General features: G+C 39.6%; 1 protein-coding gene across 2 annotated transcripts in view; it reads right to left on the bottom strand.

Moving 5' to 3' along the window:
* The window catches only part of agap3 (ArfGAP with GTPase domain, ankyrin repeat and PH domain 3), a 346,315-nt gene that overhangs the window by 53,244 nt on the left and 270,204 nt on the right, over window positions 1-22,867 (bottom strand). For both annotated transcript variants that reach the window (XM_057856980.1, XM_057856979.1), the window contains exon 13: window positions 9,007-9,162. In XM_057856980.1, the coding sequence (XP_057712963.1) occupies window positions 9,007-9,162 (156 nt within the window). The remainder of the gene's footprint in view (window positions 1-9,006; window positions 9,163-22,867) is intronic.

The raw sequence follows: 22,867 nt of genomic DNA on the forward strand, positions 1-22,867 counted from the left end.
AAATAATTTTACAAACTTTATTAAAACAAAAACATTAAGAGGGTTTTTAATATCAAATTATTATAACTCATACTAACATTTATGTTTTGAGAATTACTTGTCTTAAAAATAGAGGATCCCTTTAAAAAGAATTTTTTTTTTTTTTTACACCGTATGACGTGAGACCCCACATATGGTCTCTTTTCCTCAATTCTTTCAGACAAAACATGGCGTGGTACGTATGGGTAGAAAAGAAGACCAAAAACACAACACTAATACTATCATCCAATGTATTCTTTTGTTCAAAATAGTCCCGACAGCCGCCGTAGATGTAACCATAATAACACTCAAACACAAAAGGGTTTTGGGCGACCAACTTTGTTCAGTAAAATCTCACAGAGTGAGCTGTCATGATAATTATAGGGCTTTTTCTGAAAACAACCTTCAATGGAAAAACTCATAAGTCAGTCGAAAGGAAATGAAGAAGATATTATTTTGCGACAAACTAATAGAAATGCAACTGGAGTGGTTAGAAAATCAAATATTTCAATAAAGTCTGCAATACTGTGCAGCCACTTTTTCATTGCAATGCAAGCTCCCCCATGGTAACGAAAATAACTATGTAGGCATGTGCTGGTAGGAGATTCTGATGGTATGATAACCTTAAGCAAAAATATCACGGTTTCACTGTATCACAGTATTGCAATTACAGCTCTAAAATGCGGACCATTGAGATATCTGCATTAAAAAAAATTGAATGGGATTTTTAATTTTCAAAACATATTAGCAATATGGAACATAAGTATAATAAATAAAATAAATGAAAATATATATATATATATATTCTAAATAAAATCAAAATAAATGCAGTCCTTTAGGTGAGCGTAAACCCACAGCTAAGCTTGTCGCAATATGTAATAATTCCATTTATCGCACGATAAATAAAAATGAAGGCGGTAATTTTTCCGCTGCGATTTATCGCCTCGCGTGCACGTGTGTGCGCGCGTGCGGCAGACGTGCTGTTAAAAGTTCGGATTCCTTGTTATCAACTGCACAAAATGCATCTTCGTTCCAGGACCGGCAAAAAATAGCACCGGAGCCAATCATTCCCGTTATATACTATTGTTCAACGTATACTGGCCGCGCCAGTGCTCCAGATTGACTGCGGACCATCTCCGGCGTGCCGGTGTTGTTGACGCGTGGGTGCTCCCGTCAGGGGTGACATTTCACACGGGGCGGCTATTTTTCGGCACAACACCGGATATTTGAGTGGCAAATGCTGTGCATCAAACTCGTCCTGTTTATGAAAGTCAATTGTCATATGCTGGTGTTGTGCAGTAATGAGCAGATTTGACTTCTGTGGCGTTTGCTAACTTTTTTAATGCCCGCACACACTAGATATCATGGAATAGCAAACTAGATGTGCTACGTCCCATGCCAGAGTGATTATGGGACACATAGTCCATATACTACATTGATACTACATCTATAAACCGCCATGACTGAATGGAAGTTAAGAAGGCCAAATCAATCCATACCAGTGACTTTAGATAATGCTGCAAATATTGTTAATTCAGTACGTGACACAGATGGATTCGGACCACAAATAGGATGTCTTGCTCATGTAGTAAACCTAGCTGCTAAGAGAGCTGTAGCAATCAACATTGTGCCCCGCCTCACTTTACAAACAGTAAAGATTGTTCTCAGCACTTTTTTACTAAATTTCTTCAGATCAGTAAGAAGTAAGCACATATATATTATGCACTAAAATGCATGTTTATGTGCTGGCAATTTAATTTTTGCTCGTTTGAAAAAAAAAAAAAAAATACAGTTGTTATTTTTCTTTTTCCAGAGCATTAAATATATTGAATCAGATCGAAAATCGTGTACCCCGTATCGCAAATTCGTACCGAACAGTGACTTAAGTGTATCGTTGCATCACTATGGAACACCATTGCAGAAGCTAAGAGGGGAAAAGTTTTCATTTGCCTAAATGCTTCAGTTATTAACTGCAACTGTATTTTTTTTCTTGAAAAACACATTTTATTTATTCTGTATTTCTGTGCGGTATTAATATTGTTGTCTTTTACTTAAGAGGCATGGTCTATTGCAGGGGTCAGCAACCTTTTTGGTGTGGCGTGCCACTTTCAAATTTTCTTGTCAATCAGTGTGCCACACCAAGATTAATGACGCACATCCGAATATTTATATCCAACAGAGCTGTAATTTTACTCCAAAGAAAACAACATGAACATACGTTGAAATCTTACAACTACCATTCTTCTTTATCAAATAACTAAAAAATAAAAGTATATTGTAGAAAATATCAAAACTTGAGCATCATCTTATGTAAACATATCACACACACACAACCCAGCAAGAAAAGGGGAACAAGCGTGATTCTCAGTGCAGGTCTCTCACAGTACAGAGCGGGCTGTTTTAACCTTCAAAGTCAGAACAGGCGACTACTTTGTCTTTTACACTAACAGTGAATTCTATGCACAATTTGAGATTTTATATAACAAATACAAAAGATGCCTACCTTAATGTGATCCCTGACCCTGTTTTCCATGAATTTCATGTTTTGTCTCGTAGTGGCGTTTGACACTTGTTGTGCGACACACACACAACGCTCTCGAGGCATAATGCACAGAGCAAGCGGAAGTAACCGGCCAACCAGTTGTTACCGGCACCCCCAAGGGGCCGCTGTCCCCTACAGTATGACCAGCTTACTAGTTAAGCGTAAGAAAAAGAGAGGCAGGGAGCAAGGTGTTGAGAGAGAGTTGTGCGAAGAGCGCCATGAAAAGTGGCTGTGTCCCATGCTGGTTTTAGTTTTGTTAGTAAAAGTCTCCAGCAAAATACCATCCAACGTGTCACTGTGTTTTTATACACATCACCACCTCTCTGAAGTAAGCACCGGGCGAATCGACGACAACAAGCCACGTTAATCGCCTGTCCACTACACACTACGGTGCAGAGTTGCAATTACCAAAAAGTGCAATTGGTAACACAGTGTACTTCCGCCAGCTCTCTGATTGGTCGGCTTCGTGACATGTTAGTAGCGTGGGCTGAATTAAACGCGCAGAGAAAAAAAATCCGACAAGCGCAGGAGGCGAGAAATTGGGAAAGAGCTGGAGGTGTGCTCAAAATACATTATTGCTCACATATAACGCCGCAGGCAGAGTGGGTGAGAGGGGCAGTCCCGTAAAGCCCCTAAATAACAGAGCGCGCAACTGAAAATGCCTTAATTTCCGGTAAAAAGGCGCATTGTAAATGGGCTCGCTTCCGCTATCCAAACAGCTAAACATGAAAAGGTTCACATTCCGGATGTTTTCAGTAATCCTTTATGTGTCTCTTTTCTCTTTTTATGAAACTAAAACAATGAAAAAATACATGCAATCAGCAACAATGCTGCAAATAACAAAAATGCCATCCATATATGCAAACACAATTAGCCTGTATTCAGTAGTTCTTAATTAGAAATATCAAACACATTTCCCCTCAAACATGCAACCTAAAGACAATATAAAGAGTGTAATTCTCAATTTGACAACAAAATACTCACAGGCGTTGCTCTAAAGAACACAAATGCCACTGAAGTTGTGAGAGCGGAGCTGCCATGTGTCACACTGAATCCCATTTGAAGAACTTCCTATTTGCATTTTTCTTCTACTGTTTTAGAACCAATAAATAAAACGGCCACAAGATGGGGCGCTTCAGCAACTGATAAAAATACAACCGACAATAAACATAACACGCATTTTTTTTTTTTTGCCATGCCCTCGCGTGTCACTGGTTAACCCTTCGCATGTCAGTGCTGACACGCGTGTCATAGGTTGCCGACCCCTGGTCTATTGTTTTTAGTTGTGATTTCTTATCGCGTTTAAATGGGTGTACTTGATCCATTAATATATACTGTATTCTCACTGCGTTATTGTAAATTGGTTTTAAAAAAAATTGGGGGGGGGGGGGGGTGCAATAATATCGCATATCGCAATAATTTATGAGATTATTATGAATTATCGCACACTAAAATTTGTTATCGCGACAGGCCTACCCACAGCCATAGCATAACATTATTATCCTCAGAACAAAAATAATTGAATTATTTTCCAAAAAAAGCTCTTTCTCAACACAGACAGTTGCCAGAGAGAAAAAAAACACGTTTTAACACCGCTAGACACACTAAACACGATGGAGTTAACTCTCGTAGCTGGTGGGAAACGTTCATGACAGTGTTAACTAACCTTTAATTTTCTACAAACGCAAAATCATATTGGAGGTATTGCTTCCTCAGCAGACACCCTCCACAAACATGTTTTACATGTCAGTTGACCCTCCTTCTCTAAGCCACAGTCGTCTGTAACTTTTCTGTAGCCGAAGTATTCCCATACCAGCGATTTCCTTTTCTTCAATTGGGGGAAAAAAGTTCAGGAGTTTCACCTCCTCCAGCCAATGTGTAGCACAGCTGACTCACTCACACTGAGCAACTGAGTGGGGGACGGTTGAGCCTTGCAGTTGCAAGTGAGGGATTTCTCCCTGCATTTATGCTACATAAAAAAATAGGTAATACAGTACCTTAAGGAAGGTACGACGGAAAATCTTGGCAGTTTTGAAACCGTGACTTTTTCATACTACGGTATACCTTGAAAGCAGCTATCGGCACATGCCTACAACTATGCTGTACATAATGTTAATTCATTGGCTGCCACTGACAGCGCAAGACGTCTACTCCATTAGTCCAGTCCGATTCAAATGGATTGGACGTCTGACACCAACAACCTTTTTATACTTGGTTAGAAAAAATATCATCCTGTTTCCTTGAAGACAATTAGTGCTGATCCCATTTGAACTCTGTTGCTGACCAAAATAGCAGCATTAAAGAATTGGAATTAGCAACACAGTAAATGTGGTCAGTCTAGAAAATTGTGCGTTTGTTTTGGCGTGCTTTCCAACCAAGTTTGGTAGACTTCTTGCAATTCTTGACAAAAACAGATCTTTTTAATTCATTGACTGCCAATTACATCAACAGTCGTCTAGCCCTTTTGAACTGGGAGAGATTCACTGCCTGAATTGACATTCATTGTAAGATATGTACGAAATATTATATTAGAGTACAATGTTAACATTCTAAAATGCATTTGTCCAAATACGGTTGATAATTTCCTCAAATTCTCTGCATTTCAGTAAACACAGTATACCAATACATGAGTAAATATGTTCATCATGAAGTTACTACAATATTGCATCTGATACGAAAAATAATACAATTTTAATTGCTAATACTAAAATTGTCATCTAAAAGGACTTTCCAGAATGTCGCCCAGCATGCTTCCATTCAAGACCAATGAGCGTCCACATTCTCTTACAAATAAGGACACAGGGATTATTCATCAGAGCCCAACAGAGAGAACGCAGACAAGTCAACTCATAATCAACCATCATTTTTCCGGTGCAGTTTATAGCGGGGTAGCGCATTGGGAGAGCTTGACGGCGGCCGCTGAGAAATACATTACGAGCTGTCAATTGTCCCATTGTGCGCCTTGAATCATTCTTTAAGCACACGAGAAGTTCATTACATGGCAGAGCGCAGGATATTAACCGACATGTCCGACGTGGTAGATGGGAAAAAAGACGCATGGTAAACAAATGCATCGAAAGCAAGGATACTTTAAACCTAAAAGGAATGAAAGCTTCATAAACTAGTGTGCACATGGCTACACTATTCAGTATGGATAAAAGTACTGGGACACTTAAAGGTGACCTGGCATTGTTTTTTTTTCATTGCTTCATGCATAAAATAAATTTTAAAAAATGAGCGTCACCTGCTTGGCGTTTGTCATCTAGGTGCAGTGCTAAATTTGTAAATCATAATGCCGGAACGCAAAGTACATATGAAAGCGCAGGGATGACGACACGGGGACAGGTCTCGGAACATATGCAGAAAATGGTGCTGAAAACAAAACGCAAATGCCCATTTTCCATGCTGCGGGACTTTTCTTTTTTTCTTTCTTTTCTCTGTGCTTTTCTGACTCGTTTTGTACCATCTTCGTTCTTTTTGAAAAAAGACAGTAAATGCAACTGACTTTTTGGCATGTGGAAATGCTGTTTGATCCTGGCTGCTTGCTCCCCTAGGTGCCGCAAATTTCAAGAGTTTTTTTTTTTTTTTTAATGTCAGGGGCGTGATTTGTTGGTCCGGCTTTTCAGTGCATCAACAAATCTCCAACTCTTTCAAATGACGTTAAATTTTTATAAAAAACATGCAATTCTTGGGATTTGTTGTGCAAATGAATTTATGCATATTATTATTTTATTATATACTGTAATGTCCGTAACTGTGTGTAATATTCTGATATGTTTTCCGAGGCACCCTGAAGTGCACGCAACGTTACTGTTGTTTTGGTCACGTGATGCGGGAGTGCGATAAAGAAGCACAGCCTGACGAGAGCCCCAAGCTGTGTTCGTACTGTTAGCTCCATGTTTTAATAAAGAAAGAAATCGTGTGTTCGATACCTTTGTCAACAAAAAGCTCAAAACAAGACACTATGCACGATCCATTTAAGAGACGCTGGGACTGGAGAGCTGTGAGTAGTAGGAAGCGAGGGGGTGACGAGTGAGAAGCAAAAGTTCGTAGTCGAATGTGGCGGCAGTCCGCTATTATTTTGTTTATTGTTTTCTATTTGTTGCCACAATAAAGTGGAAAAGGCCATCAACGACTCCTCTCCTTCTTTGCCCCCAATGTTTATATATTATTATTATTTTATATGCACGAGAGGTGCCGATCTGCCCAAATAAGTCCTGGAACACAGGGAGGTCAAAATCAAGAGGTGCCGGATCTTGTTCCGGCAAGATCTGGCTCAAATTAACCCCTGTCTAAGTGGTTTGTGATTTCATTTCAGTCACTTTTGTAAGTCAAATCACTTTGCTAAAGAGCAGATTTTAAATCGGTGATAGTGTGCTTACACATTGTGCGTTAAGCCCTTTTCAGACATACCCTGAACTGCGGTTAAGTCCCGGTATTTAAACGGGTGGCCTTTATGTCTAAAAAAAAAAATTCCTGGGACATTAACCGTGTCCCGTCCTAGTATAATGCCCGGGAATTAACCAGGTAGCGTAATGTGTGAAAGCAGCCAGTTAAGTCCAGGTCGCAGCTCGGAGACTATTAACGTAAACATCATGGCGGGCCGATCTTCATTTGCTCTTTTTTCGCAGTAAGATGAAAAGCAGTATTCAAACATCGCAATCATCAACAAACTAGAAAGATAGCAAAATTGAACTAGAAACATAATGAAATTAATTTGCTACTGGATCTTAGAGCCGAGGAAGAGATAGTCCACAGTCCATCGTCCATCAATGCCAACCAAAAGTGACATAATTTCCAGGTTGTAAAATCCCGTTTCCTTAAGGGCGTAGGTTTGCATAGGGACGGTATGGACATAATACTATCAACTTTTCAGGATGCTAAAATTGTCCTCGACAACTTTAAAGCAACCTTATTTGCATTACATAATGAGTTCAGTTATGTAGGGAATTTAAAATGTCTTCTCATATGTTGTAAGGATAGAATTGACCCTACCATTATTAAGTGCATTATTTTCATTATGTTTATGTTTGATCATAAAAAGTTTTTGAATACAAAAGTTTGAATCAAACAGTGAATCACCTAAACCAATGTACGTAAAAGTTATCAGTGGATACGGATTTATTTTGCATTGATCATGTAGCCTATCCATTAATTAGGTTCATATTCATGAGAAATGTGGCCTTTTGCCCTGTTCATCCAATCTGTTTGGTCTTATTAATGTCCCGTCCCCAGCAAAAAGTGTACATGCAGGTTATGCTGTTTCATCGTCCCTACCAATGTGGAGACCAAACCTACGCCCTTGCCGTCCCCCGCCCACTGCGTACAGAGAGCGCCAACACGGCACAAGTCTGAAAAGGTCCAACCCGGGTAATTCCCAGTACATCTTCCAATGTCTGAAAGCCATGGCGTGGGTGAATCCCGTATCACATTACAAGGGAATTTATGAAGATATAAGTCTGAATGGAGACTTATTTTGCAAGTGTCCACTCGACAACAGCCAATCTAAGCATAGTTTAAATATACTTAGTATTCAAATTAGTCAGCTGCATATGAATGAGAATCCGCTTGCTTGCAGTGGCAAGAAAATTAACAACTAACAAAGCTTGAAAAAAATGCATTCTGGAATTTTCAATACAAATTGTTTTGAAAAACTGATTAAAAAAAGAAAAAAATCACAAGTTTATGAAAGAAAATTTAACATGGTTCTTGCGTGATACACTTCACACTGTAAACTGGCAGGGATGTTGTCTAATTTGAGGGTACATCCTGCATTGCTGGACCCAGTATTAAAGGATCAGTGTGTGAAAAATGCTAAAGTTGACATGACTGCACCACAATGAATATGAAAGCAGTGGACGGCTTAGTAATGATGATCACGCTGGCCTCTTTGGTCAAAAGAGCCATTCAAAAATTAAAGAGCAGCTGTCAAGAGGCCAGAATTTATTTATTTTTTTAAGTGTAATGATTATAAATGCTAAGCGTCATTTAGAAGACGTCAACGCCATTGTTGTCGTTTTTCCAGCGTATCCATCTTGTTGATTGATCACGCCGCTCGTCTGACATCAGTTTTATGGGCTCTGAGATGCGTCTGAGTGTTTCCACAATGCCATCCAATTAGAGCGCTCCATTCATCATTTATGCGGCAGGACCGTTATTAATTGGACGAAAAGTCGGCCTGACAATCTCCTGCTGAGACGGGCTGCAGCTTCTGGACTGGGTAGTTCATACCATGGTGACCCAACATTAAGGATAGAAATGGCTGCACACCTTAATGAACTTTTAAGGGCAACCAATTGGACGCTTTTGAAACAAAACATCGATAACCAATGGGACGATTTAGGAATCCCCAATGATAAATGCATCATTATTTTTATTACAAAGCCATACCCCTTGGTCATGAAGAAAGTTCCCAAGTTCCCAGAAGTGTTTCCCATCTTTCCTACCTTCATTTCCGGCAGATAGACCGTCAGGCTTAGTGATGCCCGTGCTCTTTTTCCGTCTGTGTTTCTTGCGATTGGCGTGAGGCGAGGGAGGCGGATCCAGCTTTGGACTCGTGGCGCTGCCCGCACTGGAACTGGCCGGATCGTTCATTCCGTTAGCTGGGGAAAAACAGATAAGGAGTTTCTTTACATGTCCGGAACAGATGTCTCACCCGTTTTAGTCGAATAAGATGTCAGAGACAAAAGTTCCTAATGATGTTCATTTTTCACAAATGGTACTGTACAGTATTTTCCCGAGTATATTGTACTTGTTTATGCACAACACCCCACTCCAACAAAATAAATACAAAATTGAAGGTGCATAATTTAATGTGTAAAATTGAAAATAACATTTTAAAGCAAACTTGGTGTGAAGGTGCATTTTGAGCAGAGGAAAAAGCAGTTAAAATTACAGGGACTTCTCAGGTTACAATTAGGGTTGGGCATCGTTTGAATTTTAACGGTTCCGATTCCACGTTTCGATTCCGGTTCCAAACAATTCTCGATTCCTATTCTTTTAATTGGCAGAGTAAAAACATGGCATAGTTTACATTAATTTATTAAGTTTTCGATTATTATTTTTAAATTCTATGAACTTTTAATTAACCCGCTATGGATTTCTCACAGGGCTATTTTTAACTTGTATATAAATATCAGTCTTTAAACTTGATTATGATGAAAATTCTTTCCACAGGAGTGCACTTTTACAAATATGTTTATTTTTCAAAAGCTCAAGGAGTAAACATTTACACATATTCTTTTGCCTATGTTTTAGAGTGTCTTATGCTGCAGGCATTTATTTTATTGCATCGTTTGTTTTAGGTGGTATTTCTACAATTTAGTTAAGGGCTTGTCAGGTGGGTAGTGGTCTGTCTCTTCATCTTATGTTGACTACTTTTTAAGTTTGATTTCTTTCTAAACATATTTATTGTTCATCCGTCCACAAGATGTCACTATTGTAACTCCAGACTCCACAGTTTTTCTTTGGTTTTGCGATGTGCGCTTGGCTTACCCTAGCGGTGAGTTACTGGAAGCAGCAGGCAAAAAGAACGTTACTTTATTTGGAAAAGAATGCTTGAGGTGTACAGAAGCTACACACCTACTCTGCACTACACATCGTGGGTAACCCTTGATAAAACAAAATCTGTAAGTTAACACGTTTTAACAGAGGGTCTGATATAATTTCGGAGTGTTTATTCGTTTACTTTGTTGTCATTTATGTATTATTATTGTTATTATTATTATTATACTGTATATTATACATTATTAGCCACTTCATTTGATTTGCTCATAACGGAGCTACTCTTCATGTGGCTTCTTCTTCTTGGTGTTCGGCAGCTATTTTTTCCCGGTCAGCGGTCAGGGCATCGAAACTTGGAACTTGAAACAAAAAAATTCAAACGGTTCCGGGTGAACCGGAGTGTTAGTCCCAGATCCCATTGATGCTCGATGCCCAACCCAAGTTACAATGTCCTTGCCATACGACGTTTCGACTCTACGACGCCTGTGCCTCGTTCGCCATTAAGTCCCTTGCACCATAGTTTCTACTTAGCTAGTGCATTGTGCTTGTCTGTGCTTGTGCGCTGGGAGTATCGTTGCCTTTTTCACATTATGGCCCCAAAGAAGAAAGCTGGGTCTTCAGCCAAAAGATTAGCAATTACCATGGAAACAAAGTTTAACATCATGAAAAAAGAACGGAGAAAGGAAAGACACACCAACACGCGTCGATAAAGATATGCTGCGTTCACACCAAAGTTAAACCGTCGTGTGACAAGTCAAACAATTTCCGGTTCACGTAACCTAAAAATAAGGACAAGTAATGAAACGGTAATGTTAAATACAATATCTATTTTTGTTTAAAACAATTATTTTACTTTTTTATACCAAGTATTTGACGTAAATTTTGACTTTAATATTGAAATCAGATTAATGCGAAATTCGGGTTACATCGCCAGCGCAGGAACGGACTCAAGGACTCCCTGTATTTGAACTGAATGGTGAAGAAATGGTGTCAAACACACAAAAATATGAATAAATACACAAATAATTGTTTAAGCTAGATAAAAAGTTACTAAGGTTTACTAAGAAGGTTCCCTACAACAGAGCCTTCCTGAGAAGTCTACTGCTTAAAGATGGCGGCTGTTTACTAACGCCGCCGAGTCAGTCATTTCGCATCTAGTTCTATATACATGTGATATCTACCGTAGCATCATGTGGGCGTAGTGTGTAGGCTGTCGGTGTCAGCTGCAGTCACTTATTATTGGAGCCACCTATCATCGCGTTTGCAACAACATCACAACTCCCTTTCCTCCTCCACACTCCCGCTCTGCTTTCTCCTTGTCCCTCGGACAATTCTCGCGTCATTTAACCAAAGCAGTAACGCATAGTAACTCACGCCTTTACATCCTCAGTAATGGTAATGGCGTTGCAAAGATGAGAAAAGTAATTCATTAGATTACTCACTACTGAAAAAATATTCTCACTACTGAAAAAACATAACGCCGATAGTAACGCCGTTATACTCTAACGCCCTTATTACAACACTGGTCATGTTATCGACTGTTTCTCACTAGCATCTGATCTGTATAGTTTTTTTGTGTGTGGCCATAATACTGCAGTAGAGGAGGTGGGACTGACATATTACAATACTGTATAGCTTGCACCAATGCATACAGCATGTTTTACTATTTTTTTTAAATGCAGTGTAGTTTATACAAAAAATATTTAAACTTGTCTTTAGAATTTTTTTTGTTTCTTTTAAACTTTATTTGTGATGTAGTTTTAGTATTTATATTTTTCTTTTAATCAATTAGATTACTTTCAAATAGGCATCATTTAACCTATGGCAGTGATTACTGGTCCCGATTATGCTACTTTTTAAAGGCCAATAAAGGCAAGGGTACATTATCTGTTACCGAGGCAACAATTCAGGACTTCCAAGAGTCAATAAAGCTCAGACAACATATTGAGTCACTTGTTTGCTTCCCAAATTGCTCAATTATTTGGATGTGTTTGCCTGACAAAGCCTCACATGCATGAGAAATGTGCGTAAAGTTAGACAGGAAACGGTTCCTCCGGTTACTGTGTTGTTGGTTTCCGCAGAGTGAAAGACAGGTACAGGGGCCATCAGTGGACAAATGGGCACCTAAGTAAGCCTCTGGCAAAACTATATGACTCTCCCAGAGTGACGGTGGGGGGTTACAGAGAGGCAGCTTTGTTTCTTGTAAGTGATTTTATAAATGTGATATTAACCTGTGCTACTGTTGGGCAAAGGGAAAGAGGGATGGGACAATGGGAGGGGGTTGTCAGCTCGCCATTCGTCTGATTTCCTGACATTTGACATCACTTTCCCTTCTTTTTCCCCCTCCGGATGCCATTATGGATCTGGGAGAAGAGGTTGGTGGTGGGGAGGAAGAGGAGAAGGGGCCTGAGGGAAGCAGGGAAGGAGGGAGGGCCAGTCGGTAGATGGGCCCCATATTGCTCTCCTCTTACCACCCTGTGTGGTGCTGGCAGCCTCCTCTATTGTCTCCCATCAAAAGCTCATTGTAGTGTGGCAAACTCCATTCATTTCCCTGAGCGCCGCCGCAGCCCCTGGGGGCGGAGTGCAGGAGGACAAGAAGGCTCCGGGATTATTGCTGCTGTTGTCGTTGCCAGTTGCACATGCCGTAATGTGCAGCGTGCCGCCATTAGCCAGTGTACAACATTAGGCCTAATTCAGTCATTACCTTTAGGGAGATGGGGCTGTATTGGAGGAGTGGGATGGGCTCAGCGGGGGATTGAAGATGCTAACGTGGAGGAATGGGAGCGTGGTGATGGGGGAAACTTGTGCTGAGAAGACCCATGAAAAAGCATTTAGAAGTGGGTGAAAGTGTTGGTTGGAGACAATACCTGAGACAATAATGGCAAAGTGTTGAGGTGGTAAAGCAGTTATTTACCAACTTCCCGAATAAGCAGGACAACTAAAAGGGGGTTAAGCTGCTACTTTGAAATCCAGTTTCTTCAGTCAGAAAGAGTTTTAACCTAACCTAATATGGTTGAGAAAATACTTTCATGATTTGCCTCAAAAACATTTACATGAAAATCATAAAAATACAGGTAGTCTAGTGCTGCAACGATTAATCGATTAACTCGAGTAATTAGATTGGAAAAAAAGCTTCAAATCAAAATTTACTGCTTCGAGTATTTGTTTCATTAGAGTGGTGTTTTAATGGTTTGTTTTAAAATTGTTTGCATTTATTTTTATTGAGTAGGGTGGACACACTGCCCTCTGGTGGCAATAGTAAGTATGACATAACTCATGTAACATGGCTGAATCCAGCTGCTCCCTGTTAAGACCAGGTTGTAAGTTTTTGTTTGGGCTGATATTGTTTTATACATTTGTAATTTAAGTTTAGAGGTATATTTAGCTTTTTTTTTTTTTTTTTTTGTGGGTTAAAGTTTGAACGATTTGTTAAAAGTACTGAAAGAAAAAAAAAAAAAACGTTAGCATTTTATAGTTCTTAAGCTAGCAGAATTTTGCTATGCAAGTACGCCAATTGTTCGTTTGTTCTTTGATTAATTGACTACTAAAATAATGGATAGCTGCAGCCCTAAGGTAGTCCCTGGGTTACGACGTACCCATTTTACGTGTTTTCAACTTTACGAAGCCGGAATCTCGTCTGTCAGCTCGTTTTTTTTTTTGTCGCGTAAAGCACCTTTCAGACTTATATCCCGCTAAATTCCTGTGTAATCTGAAACAGGATTTACCCCAGGTAGTCCCTGGGTTACGACGTACCCAATTTACGTGATTTCAACTTTACGATGCCGGAATCTCGTCTGTCAGCTCGTTTTTTTTTTGTGTGTGTTTTTTTTTAGTCGCGTAAAGCACCTTTCAGATTTAAATTCCGCTGAATTCCTGTGTAATCTGAAACAGGATTTACCTGTGTCATAGCTTTCAGACAGAGATGTACCAGAAATGATTTGGGTTGGACACTTTCAGACTCTTGTTGCCGACTCGGCACTCTCTGTGTGGGGAACAGGATTTTATAAGCCGCGCATTTTTGGTCGGCATCCACAACAAAATAAACCAGAGATTTCAAAAGATGGACGATGAACCGTCTCTGCTTTGGTTCAAAGATCCAGGAGCAATTTAATTTCATTATGTTTCCAGTTCAATTTTGCTATCGTTCCAGTTTGCCATGTTGTTAATTGCGATGTTTACCGATTTTCGTATTACTGCGAAGAAAGAGGAAATGACGACCGGCCCTCCATGATATTTACATCATTAGCCTTCGTGCTGTGACCCTGGAATTAAACGACTGCTTTCATACATGCCGCATCCTGGTTAAATTCAGGTCATTATAAAAGGACGCGACCCGGTCTCCCCGTCAGTCGACCCGGGGAAATTGCTTTCAGACATAGGGGCTTAGTTCAGCGTATGTCTGAAAGGGGGTAAACAGTAACACCTTTCAGCACTGATGGTTATTAAGTAATCAAATTTTTTACCTTATTTTATCATTTTATCAACATGACGTTAAAGACACACTTTTGGATAGTTATTTTGAGATTTTGGGTGTATTTAGGTACTTAAAGGGTAAATTTCAATTAACGCAGAAATTCAGGTTACGCCGTCGGCATAGGAACAGAACTCATCCGTAACCCGAGGGCCACCTGTATTGCAAAAACCAAAACAAAACTGCACAATGTATCTGAATGTGCTTTCTTGTGGTGCTTGATGACCCCTACAGTGGACCCCTCGCCTTGTATATTTTTTTCCCAACACAAGCATTCCTATTGTTAATACCAAAATATCAAAATTAATGTTGTCTTTTTTTCAGGACCATGAAAAACATATGTTGCAATTTTTACGTTTACTAAGAATTTAAATTATAAGTAACATTTAAGTAAATTAAAGTAATAAGAGACTTAGACAATTATTTTAGGAGTGTAACTATTTTTGCTTGTCACTCAGTATGCCATAGTAATCTGTGTGTTGTAGTCTAAAACATTAATATAAATGCAATAACCTTTTTGTATGCCATTGTTATGAAACAAATGAAAAAAATACTAAGAGTTATGCAATGCTTATAATTTTGAAATGTCTTATGTCCTACAGTACGCCATGTAAGTTTGTTTTCATAAATCAAGGACATTTGTGCAAAGCACAAAAAGTATGAGAAGCTGTTCTTTTCACTCAGTAAAGCGGCAGGATATTTGTATTTTAATCATAATACAAATTTCAATTTCAATAAAATATTTGGCAGGAAAACACCTAAATTTAGGGCATTCCTAAGAGATACACTATTGTATAACAGGGTAACACAGTCTCTAACACCTCTCGTTCAATTTCAACAATTAGAAATCAGATAAATGAACGTTTCCACAAGTTTTCAGCCTGAGAAGCGGTTGAAAAAGAGGACGTTGCATCCCATTAATAAACATAGCTGCGCTGATGGTGTTGTCTTGAATGGCAGCACGCAGCCACACATGTAGCACATCCTGGTCCAGGCGTCTGTTTCAATTTCCCTGCTCGCCTACAACAGCCCCCCAGAGACGAGTCATTAGCTGGCTCAGACAGCTGGGGGCACGGGGGTCCTCCGTATGCCTCCCCCCTCACCAACAACCTCCCACCCTCAGCTTCCTCCTCCTTTTCGATGCGAACGTCTGTCCTGCCAGCTCTGCTCCGTATGGCGGAGCTGCGAGACGGGGAGCTGCGACCCGCCTCCGACGTGACAGCCAGCATTTGTTTAATGTCGCTTGAGGTTAAAGGGGAGGGATACGCCTCGAGGGGGGTGCTCCTACAGAGGCATCAACACCTCTAATTATCAATTTTGGCCCCTAATGTTGTGGAAAATGACCTCCGGGTCTGCTCATCCTCTACATGAAACAAAGATGGAGATATGCCTCTCCCTGTGATTGAGCCTCTAACACAAGTGTGGGCAACCTATGTATCATCACCTTTGGCTATACGTAGCCCGTGAGAGCATTTGATCCAGCCAAGCGAGCAATTATGGTCTTACTTAACCACACCCCTAATACACAGACTGACCAATCGCAACGCTGCACAGAATCCCGACACTTTTCAAAGACAACTCGGGGTTCACTAAACCTGACTGAAGCGTTAGGAAAGTCATAGTTACAATTAATATTTGCTTGAGAAAAAAAAGTATCACTGCAGACACTTGCAATTATTGACGGTCATTTTGAGTATACGACACAATTCCCTACAGTGTGTGCACCCCAATTAAAATTCATTGGCTGCCATTGACGGCGGTAGACGTCTATCCCTGTCAATGGCAGCCAATGAGTGAGCAATAAGACTGTATAATATAAGTCTCCAGTTCAGACTTCTCAACAAAAGCAGAATCATATCGCAAATACCTAAGTGGCGAAGTAATTTCATTGTTATTCAAGGGGCTGCTTGCGACGAACGCTGTGATTCCGCCAGGCCCCTTGACACGGCAGCCCTGCCTGTCCTCAATCAAACGGCTGCAATTAATGGCAAAAATTAGAAACAATCACCGCCTCCCCCTTATTATCCTCAATTAGAGTGTGCTAATCAAGGCCTGATCGCGCTCCGCTGCTCTCTTCAAACTAAATGTCAAACTTCATTACGGCCCGCCGTTGAAATCAAACCCCCTGAACATGCCATCACCTTCACATCGGGAGGCATGTCGCAGAAAAAATGGTGCTGCCAGGAAAAAAGGCTCTGCGTCAGTTTTGGAACTTAATACGTTTGTATGCTATAGGCACAACGAAGCAGGAAGCACTCATGATTGCCAAGATTAATCTTTGTGTGTTTTACATTTTCAAAAGAAAAACAACATTTTGAGAAAACTTTGTGTTGGGATATAAAAACTCAAATAATCTTCTCGAGTTTTCTTATATTACTGATTTAAGGAAACCTCCTCCATTTAAATCTATAATTCATCTTTAAAACGATTATAAAATCCGCACTTTATTGGCAACGTAGCAGGGAAAAGTCATTTTATAACAATTATGTCTAAGAAAATATATATACAGGTAGTCACCGGGTTACGACAGACCCGACTTGCGCGATTTCAATTTAAATGTTGACTTCTATTTTGTGATGCATGCTTTTATTTTGGCGCAGGAAGCGTAGAGCAGGTTGTACTTCCGCACGCAAGAGCATTTACACACCCGCCCGTGACAGCACATGCACAAATGAGGAAGCAGCCGAGTGAAGAGGTGACAGCCTGCGTGCACATTTGTTGCTTGTGAAGCATCCAAAGGTGACGGCTGTATATAACCCCTTCTGTACTGTTTATTGGGCGTTTTCAATTATGGTCGAATACTTGGCGCGAGTTTATGTGATTGTTTTTGATGATGTGCGGACGCTAACTGTTAGCTGTTAGATGCTAATTGTTTGTCATTGCTGTATCAGCAGCTACTTGTAAACACAAATCTGAATTGCTGTTATTTAATATGAGAATGATTTAGTTTCATTTTGTTTTAGTTTCAGCTGGAAGTGTTTATGTCATGAACAGCTGAATAAAGTCAGCAAACTACATGGACGTCTGACATTGTCATTTCGGAGCTTGGCTCATTGTCTAGCTAGGACTTAGCTCAAACGTTTTGGTGAGAACAGTACAATGACGTATAATACATGTTTTTGGATATATATTTTTTCAATTTAGAGGGTGTTTTGAGTTGTATGTATACACACATATATATATATATATATATATATATATATATATATATATATATATATATATATATATATATATATATATATATATATATATATAACACAGTGAAGAGCAGAAGTATTTTTACCCCTTGTGATTTTGCAAGTTCACCCACTTAGAAATTAGGTAGAGAAATTTCATAGATGCATTTCCACTTATAGAGGCATAATAACATTTTTTTAAAAAAATCCAGAACTCACATTGTATGATTTTTCAATCATTTATTCGTAATTTACTGGGGTTCATAAGTATTTGTACCCCTGAGAAAATCAGTGCTAATATTTAGTGCAGAAGCCTTTGTTTGCAATTACAGAGGTCAGACGCTTTCTGTAGTTCTTCACCAGGTTTTCACTTATGGAAACAGGGCTTCTGGCCCATTCCTCCAAACAAATCTTCTCTAGATCTGTAAGGTTTTGGGGATGTCGTTGAGAAACACAAAGTTTCAGCTCCATCCAAAGATTTTTTATTGGATTGAGATCTGGAGACTGGCTAGGCCACTCCAGAACTTTGATATGCTTTTTACACAGCCACTACTTGTGTCAGCTTTGCTGTGTGCTTCGGATCATTGTCTTATTGCAAGATCCAGCCACTACTCAGCTTCAAGTCTCTGACTGAAGGAGGTTGTGGCTCAAAATCTGACAATACATTTCACCATTCATCCTCTGCTTTATACAGTACAGTCGCCCTGTCCCCTTTGCCGAAAAGCAGCCCCAATTCATTAGGTTTCCACCCCCATACTTCACAGTGGGGATGGTGTTCTTGGGATGTACTCATCCTTCTTTTTCCTCCACACACGACGAGTAAAGTTTGGACCAAAAAGATCTATTTTGGTCTCATCTGACCACATGACTTTCTCCCATGACCCTTTTGCATCATTCAGATGGTCCTTAGCAAACGTCAGACGAGCCTACACATGTACTGGCTTTAACAGGGGGAATCTTTTGAGCAATGTATGATTTTAAACCATTGCACCGTTGTGTTCTACTGACAGTAGCATTTGAAACTGCTTCCAGCTCTCTACCAGTCATTGACCAGCTCCTGCTGTGTAGTTCAGGCCGAGCCTTCACTTTTCTCATCATGAGTGCTGCCCCACGAGGAGAGAATTTACATGGAGCCCCAGTCCGTGGTAGATTATCAGTCATGTTTAGCCTTTTCCATTTTCTAACAATTGCTGCAACTGTGGATTTATTAGCACCAAGCTGCTTTCCAATTGTCCAATAGCCTTTTTCAGCTTTGTGGAGCTCAACAATTTTTTCTGTCTTTCAAAAGCTCTCTGGTCTTGCCCATGGTAGCAGTTGGATTATGATTGACTGTGGGGTGTACAAGTAACAATAATGCGCTCAAACGATAGGTGGGTGGTTGGTTACTCATAGGGTAAAGGTGGACTTTTTTAAGGAAGACTGACAACTTGTTGAGTGTCATAATTATTGCAGATTTTTATATTATATATATATATATATATATATATATATATATATATACAGGGGTGCACATAAGTGGTCCGCATGCGCGCGTACTGGACGTATACAAACGCGCTGGCCCTCAATGGTTTCCATACGCTTTTGCGTACCGATGGCTGACCACTGTATTTGCGGTGGACACGAGATAATCACTTCTCAAAATGTCGGAGGCAGGCCCCACTGAGTAATTATTTCCGTGTTCCCCCACCCCCGTCAAAGGACAGACAGATGACAGAGACGTCACCGGAGCTACCGAAAAAAGGACTTTTGCTGAAAAGCGGCTGCAGGAGGTACCATGGCTAGAAGCAAATGATGCTCGTACGGATACGTGGTACAAAATTTGCCGTGAGAATCCCAATGTCGCTGATAAGAGCAGCGCATTTTATGTAGGGTCAAAGAATTTCAGCCATCCAAGCTTTGAAAAGCACGAAAAAACAGAGCATGTGGCAATTAAGCAAACTATCGATGTCAGGCAGCACCCCACTCGCCCTATGGACAAGTGGCAGAATACAGTTAATGAAGAGCAGCGCCATGCACTGACAAACGTGTTTTTGCTCGCATTTCACAAAGCTAAACATGCACGTTCAATGAGCTCTTATGAGGAGGAGGACATCCCACTTTTACAAAGGCTTGGAGTTAATGTGGGAGCCACATAATGCCCTTTAGTTTGAATTAGTACTGCTTTTATGTTTATTTCTTTACATTTCACTTCAAAGTAATGGCAATTTTGTTGTGCCAGTTGATGTTAATCAGGCATTAATTGTTAATATATTTAATTAAAGGTATTTGGCTCTAACTAAAGCTTGTCATAATTTTATCGCATCAGGCGGGTCGGCTCTCAAGCTCAATGAGGACCAAGTCACATCTCCAGGTCCTCCTCTGAGAACCTGGGCAAAAAAAATATGTGCACCCCTGTATGAGCTATAATTGCCCATATGTGACGTATTCAATAGATTTTCAAATTAAAAGCAAAAACGATGTTTTGCAAACACTGAATAAATACTTGTTCACTTTGATTTTACAATAATAGAGGTGTGTGTTGTTAACCACCATTCACTGCAAAAAATCAATGTCTTACCAAAAGTATTTATAAAGTTTCTTGTAAAAATTAACTCATCACACTTAAAATATGATTAAAAACCCTTAAAAAGTATGTATAATTTCAGTCAGTTATAAAGGCTTAAGACCATTTTTACTCGTTTTTTTTTTTTGTTTTGTTACCTGTTATAAGCATATCGTAACTTGTTAAAAAAAGTCCAGCGAGGTAACACCTAATAAACTATTTCAGTATAAAGGCCATCCAGGACAACTTTTAGTTACTGTGAGTGTTAATGATTTAATTGCTAGTTGGGTAGAGTACATTTAAATAATGTTTACTCCACTACTCAATGTAAAATTAAATAATATAATGATGTTTTTTACAACACAAAAAGATGGCTTAAAAGAGAGTGAATTCCATTCATTATGACTATTTATTTAAGTATATAAAGGTATCATATTCCCCACAAAATTTCCTCTTATAGTTTACATGTTGATAAAACCTGTAGTAAAACCTGAGTAACTTGGACTATCAGAGAGCTTAAAAGATGGCTTTGAACCCTTTGCTTTTAATTCGCAGCCAAAGATTGAAGTATAATGACAAGCGCGCCGTCCAAACAAGCACAAAGCATATTAAGAATGGCAGCTCTTATGAGCGGCAGCATTAAAAAAAAATGGTTCAGGATTTAATCAAAAATTCGGCACTCAATATTCAAGAGCTGTTGGAACATGTGGGTCTGCCTTAGCACAATGGCTTTACAAATGAGAAAATTCTCTAAATAATATGGAAATAGTTACGTGGGCTAAGACGCATTCATTTTGGCTCGAATCATCAATCTGATGCTTTTCTGCTTTCTGCTGCTGTCGTCCCGTTTTGTGTTAACCTGCAACCTTCGCCAAGGATAATGGAGTGACGGGGCTTCATTTAGGTCCGCAACCCTCACCGCGCTACACCCTCCATTGATTATTGAACAGGTTGCGTTATGATGAAACACTGGCGATGCATTTCAATCATGTTTTCTGAGAGTGGCTGTGAGCGTTAGCATGATAACCAGCACTATTTAAAGAGTTTGGGATACAAAATATTGCTTTTTTGAGGGAAGCAACATGTCTAAAAACAAAAGAAAAAGTGTGTTCAAGTGAAAATGTATGCACTGAGTAGCAACCACACCAGTCTGGGCTTACACTGACAACCTCCAACACGTGAAATTTCTCAAAAAAGCGGCAATCATGATCATTGGACTGCCAAAATTGAATAGAAAGTGAGCCTGTTTGGGCTTCAAGCAGCAGTTTGAAGTCAATTTCCAGGCCAACACAGTATGTTGCCAAACTCATGTCAAGGAATTTATAAAATTGAGCCAAATTGGAAGAAAAACTGGTTTGGAGACAGATATCCTTCACTAGAAAGTTTTTTTTATCATTGCTATACTATATGTGCAAAGTTTGCTGACCATTTTGAGTCTTCTTCAAACAACAGGCAGAGAAAATTCACGGCAGGAACAAAAACCTTGTTTCATGAATCGAAAAACACAGAATTTAATTTTTCCAATGTGTAATAAGTGGATAAAAATGTAAATAAAAACCAATATTTCCAAGGTAAGGCGTAGGCGAAATAGCCAATGTTAGACATTTTAGCCAATCAAATGCGAGTATCTCAGATTGTCCCGCCGCAGCATTGAACCATATACGCTTCACAATTTGCTTACCTCAATGCTTTTGCTTTAATAAAAACGATGTCACCTTCAGCGACCAAAGTACGATTCTCAGAACTTTTCATTGGATAACAACTATATTTAATTGTTTTCAAAGTCTGAAGGAGCCCTTAAGAGGATTCGATCGATTTTATTTAATTATACTTAGCAGCAAATTACAGGGAGTTCGTCAAAGCACAAGCCCCGCAATTTGCCCAAATGGCAACGTTCCTGATCAACTTTAATCATAGATATTTGACACATTTTCATGTGTGATTTTACAACGTCCACCCAATTCAGTTGCTATTCAGGGTCTATTTCCTTTTTAATAAATTTACGAGGGTCGCTACTTGGTGAGTTTTAGAGTATAGGCAGTGTTGTTTTTGTCAACAATGACAAAAACGGAAATAGTTTTTACAAATTTTTCATGACAATGACGTGACGAGCTATAAATGTGGCTTGAGAGACTAGAACATAACGAGGCAGTTTTCGTCTGACAAGACGACAACGAGACGAAAGTGTGACATCGTTTCAGTCATATGTTTACAATGCATGACATTTTTATTTTGTACGTGGAGTACGTCAGCTTGCATCGCAGCAGTGTTTAGGTCATGTCACTCGTGAGATATGCTGCGCTAGCACAGATGTGTAGTAATGCGTTAGATTTACTCTGTTACATTTACTTGAGTAACTTTTCGAGAAAAATTTACTTCTAATGCCCTTTTCCCACTGAAACTAGTGGGTCAACGCCCGTTTTTTCCAAGCCGATGCAACCCACTAACAATTGGCATTTAACACCTTTCCCATTGACAAAAAAAAAGGCGTGTCTTTTTTTTTTTTCACCCGTCCAACCCTTCACCCCTCCTCAGCCGTGCGTAAGGTTACGTGACGTCACCACGCTAAGATCAACGTCGACAAGTGCGACCGAATTCATTCAGTTCAAGGA

Source organism: Corythoichthys intestinalis, chromosome 14, assembly GCF_030265065.1.
Source record: "Corythoichthys intestinalis isolate RoL2023-P3 chromosome 14, ASM3026506v1, whole genome shotgun sequence".
NCBI classification, from domain to species: Eukaryota; Metazoa; Chordata; class Actinopteri; order Syngnathiformes; family Syngnathidae; genus Corythoichthys; species Corythoichthys intestinalis.